Source organism: Manacus vitellinus, unplaced genomic scaffold (genome assembly GCF_001715985.3).
Source record: "Manacus vitellinus isolate BGI_N305 unplaced genomic scaffold, ASM171598v3 scaffold_93_pilon, whole genome shotgun sequence".
In the NCBI taxonomy this organism is placed as follows: domain Eukaryota; kingdom Metazoa; phylum Chordata; class Aves; order Passeriformes; family Pipridae; genus Manacus; species Manacus vitellinus.
Genome location: NW_021940884.1, coordinates 415,811 through 419,775, shown reverse-complemented (window position 1 = coordinate 419,775; position 3,965 = coordinate 415,811). Strand labels below are relative to the sequence as shown.

Genomic DNA, 3,965 nt, shown 5'->3' with positions numbered 1-3,965 from the left:
CCTGGGGCTGGTGCTTGGACCACCAGCCCTCCCTCAGCCTCCCACCCCTGCCAGCCAACTTGGATGTTAGAAAAATTGCACTTTATCAGTGTTATAAAAATTGCCCTTGCAGACACTCGGGTAGAGGTGCTCACAAAACCCCATCTCATTCCCACTGCTCACACCCAAGTAAAACACCTCACTGACACTTCACAGGGGACCCCAGGCTGGTTTTGAAAGGTTCAGCTCACCTCAAACTTGCTCATGAATTCTGCAAAGATGCCAAAGAAAGCTTCAGAAGTTGTCATTTTCGAGTCTTCCCCAAAAAAGGACAACACCTTGCTGAACTCTTCCATGGCCTTGTGCTGCAGGTCGTCCAGAGACCGCATGGCAGGCTGGGCACTCTCCAGGAAGGACTGAGGGAATTGGCTTAAGGACAAACAGCCGCTCCGTGGGTCTGGTACGGATCAGAATCACTTATCAATCTCTTATCAGTGGCTGGGTTCCAGCTCAGGTGTCAGCACGGACCTGCTGCACACACACGTGTGGAGGTGCTGCAGCTCAGCTGTCCCTGACGGTGCTTCTCTGAGGGACAGACAACCCAGCACGTTCCCTGGCACCGTGGCACATTCCCTGGCACTGGGGCTGTGCCACAGAGGGGCAGCTGAGCCGGTGGGCACCACAGAACCTGTTTCCCTGCCGGCTGAGAATGAGGGAGTTTTCCACAAGTACTGAGGCGGTGCCAGACACAGCCCGGCTGCTTCCCAAGGAGCCACAAAGACAGCAGCATGGTTTCCCTGGAGGGCACTGAGCCACCCTGGTGACCTGCCCCTCTGACGGAAGGATACAGTCATGACAATGGCGAACCTGTCCTCCGCGGTGGCTGGCATGTTGTGACAGGCCAGCTGGATGTCACTGACCGTGGTGTGCAGGTCCTTCAGGTCGGCTGTCAGTGTCCTCTGGTTCACTGCAGGGGAAGACAGGAGTCAGCAGTGTTGGGGGCACGGGCTGGGTTGATTCCCATGGCAGAACACAGACAATGAGCGTGGGCTGTTGGTCAGGGGGTCGGGCTGTGTGTCTGCAGGGCTCTGCACAACCTGTCCGTGCTGTCCAGGCACAACCAGACTGTCCTGATGGGATCAGCTGTTGGTGCTCAGACCAAGGGATACTAAGAATGTTAAAAGGACCCTGGACTGTGCCAAGGACGAGGAGCATGTGGGACTCACCAGCACGAGGGCAGTGATGGACACACAGGGACTTGGGAGGGGACAGGGGGACACAGGACAAGGGGTGATACAGTGGCAGGAGCTGGGAGCCTCCAGTGACAGCAGTGTCATTTAACAGTTAGCCAGATACAAACTCCAGCTGGGAAAGCTACAGGTACAGACCTTCCTCAAGTGGAAATGTTCTGCTCCAGGCCTGAATTTGCTCCTTTATTTATCCACTGTAGCACTAATTCCCAAGGGAATTGCTCACAAACAGCAGGGAATGGTGTGCAACAGGAATGCAGCTTGTGCTTTGCAGAGATTCACAGTATGATTTAAATTCAGAGAATTGTGGAATCATTTAGTTTGGAAAAGCCCTCTAAGATCATCCAGTCCAACTGTTCCCCCAGCACTGCCAAGGCCACCACTAACCCCTGTCCCCAAGTGCCACATCTACATAGCTTTTAAATCCCCCCAGGGATGGGGACTGCACCACTGCCCTGGGCAGCTGTGCCAGGGCTGGACAGCCCTTTCCATGAAGCAGGTCCCTACCCTGTCCTCTCAGGACTATTCCTCACTTGTTTTGGCTCCCATCCTGCTCATGCCAACGCTGTGCAGCTCATGGCTGACCCCAGACCCAAACCAAACCCTGAGGCAGTGCAAAGGGACACGGGGCTTGCAGGTGTTTCTCTTCCTTTACCTTTGGCAGCGAGCGGCACTGTCGGAAGATCCTTGGCAAAGCCCAGGAGCTCTGGGAAGTGTTGGCTAAGGGATTTGGCAAGAATGTGCAGGAAGGTGGATTTCCCATCAACAGTCTTGGTCGTGTTCAGCTGCAGCAAAGCAGAAGCAGTGAGGAGGTGTCCCTGCACAGGGGTGGGTCTCCCCACACGCCCGGGGTGTCCCTCCCTCGGGGTCCCGGCTCACCCCGCTCACATGCACGGCAGTGCCCGGCCATGTCACGTGTTAATGGTTAAATGGCACATTTAATGTTCACACAGCAGCGTGGAGATGTTCCCTCCCACAGGGCAGGGCTGCCCCCCTGTCCCCCATCCCTCAGGGTTCCCACCACAACCCACGTGGGATGAAAACCTCCTTCTCTCACCCCACAGCTGTGGGCTCTGGTCAGCCTGAGGTTGGATTCCCCAACACACCAAAGCATCAAAGCCCCATAAGGGTCTCTCTGAAGTCACCCCTATGGGTCAATCCAGCTGCCTCCCCTGTCCCCCCTCTGGCAGCCACTGCACCCAGGGTCCTTTGGGAGGACAGGTTTGCTGCACGGGGCACTCAGAGCTCCCAGTGGCAGTGCCTCCTGCCCAGGAGGAGCCTGCCCTGCCTCACCTCGGTGAGGAAGTTGATTTTAAAGCCCGTTGTTTTGCTGGTCTTGGGCTGCCCATTGTTCAGGTAGTTTCCCATTGCCAGCACGAACTGCAAAGAGAAAACCAGGGAATGAGGAGCTGGGGACCTCCTGCACTTGTATCATCCCATTTCTCAGCTCCTGGGGCTCTGAATTCCTGTTCACACCCATTAATGTGCAGACAGCCACTGCCCCCCAAGGATTTAAGGAATTGTTGGGGGGTTACTGGCCAGGAGCCACTAAGGAGATTCATCTCTCCTCTGGAAATGCATTTGGTCACATGGTGACCTCATTTATCCCACCTGCTTTTTTTAAAGGCAAAACCAAATGAATTGCTTAATGACAGTAATTTGGGGCAGCTCGTCTCAGGAGGGTCAAGGACGAGCTACAGTGGGATATGTTCTCTCTCTGCCAGGCACAGCCTGTCCCAGGATGCCAAAATCACCTGTGGGGACCCTGCCCACACCACAGCAGGGCTGGGACAAGCCCTGGCCATCCCCAGGGACCTGCCTGAAGTGCTGCCCAAGTGTGGGGACACACACAGCGACTGCTGGGACAGACCCAAAACATCCTCCAGCCCCAAGACAGCCCAGGACAGCCTCAGTGGGCTCTGCTGTGGCCCTGCCTGGCACGTTTCTGGCTCCTGCAGCCCTCCCTGTGCTGGAGGTGGGTGTGTGGCCATCGGTGATCCTCCCTCCCACATCCTCCTGAGGCCAGGACCCCCACAAGCCAACACCAGGGGATAGACCCTGGCCCAGCTGGTCCTGGAGGGGCCCAAGGCTGGGGCTGCCCTGCAGCTGCCCAGGGGTGCTCCTGTGGGGTGCTGAGGGCCCATGGTGACTGTTTCAGGAAGGAAGGACTGCTCTGACCTCCAGGATTTTTGCCAGCTTCTTGCTGCTTTTCAGCTCTAGGGAGGCCTTGCAGATGCACTCGTAGCTGGCTTTGATCTCCTCTGTCTTCTCCTGCAGGGTGGTCTTGAAGTGCAGGCTGCGCAGGCGGATCTTGTACTCGGGTACTGACAGCATCTGGGAGCAAAAGGAGCAGAAAGGGACCGTCCCCATTAGCCACAATCCCTCCTACACGGTGCTTTTTCTGGCATGTTGCCCTGTACATGGAAGCAGGATGCACTTGCTTGGCACAGGTGACACGTGGAGCACCTGGGCCAGTTTCACACCCACATCCACGAGTGACTTTGGCAATAGAAAGTAAATCAGAGCTGGGCGAAGTCACTCTCACCAGGGAGCAAACGTGGGGGTAACTCTTCAGTTCCAAACCAGCCCCCACGGGAGCTGCCAGACCCCTCGGGCATCACCCCGAGCACCTCTGCCCCGCGGTCACAGTGACCAGTGCCACCAGCTCCTCCCGCCCCCCCGTGCCCGGTGTGCTGCTGACAGGGGACACGGCACACGCAGCCCCCCCGCTCCCGC

At 57.1% G+C, this 3,965-nt stretch overlaps 1 protein-coding gene across 1 annotated transcript in view; it reads right to left on the bottom strand.

The window, feature by feature from the left end:
- GRID2IP (Grid2 interacting protein) overlaps positions 1 to 3,965 on the bottom strand; it is a 22,171-nt gene that overhangs the window by 809 nt on the left and 17,397 nt on the right. The window contains exons 14-19 of the mRNA XM_029965253.1: positions 3,650 to 3,695; positions 3,408 to 3,563; positions 2,523 to 2,609; positions 1,885 to 2,014; positions 828 to 946; positions 231 to 395 (exon numbers count right to left, since the gene is read on the bottom strand). Of these exons, the coding sequence (XP_029821113.1) occupies positions 231 to 395; positions 828 to 946; positions 1,885 to 2,014; positions 2,523 to 2,609; positions 3,408 to 3,563; positions 3,650 to 3,695 (703 nt within the window). The remainder of the gene's footprint in view (positions 1 to 230; positions 396 to 827; positions 947 to 1,884; positions 2,015 to 2,522; positions 2,610 to 3,407; positions 3,564 to 3,649; positions 3,696 to 3,965) is intronic.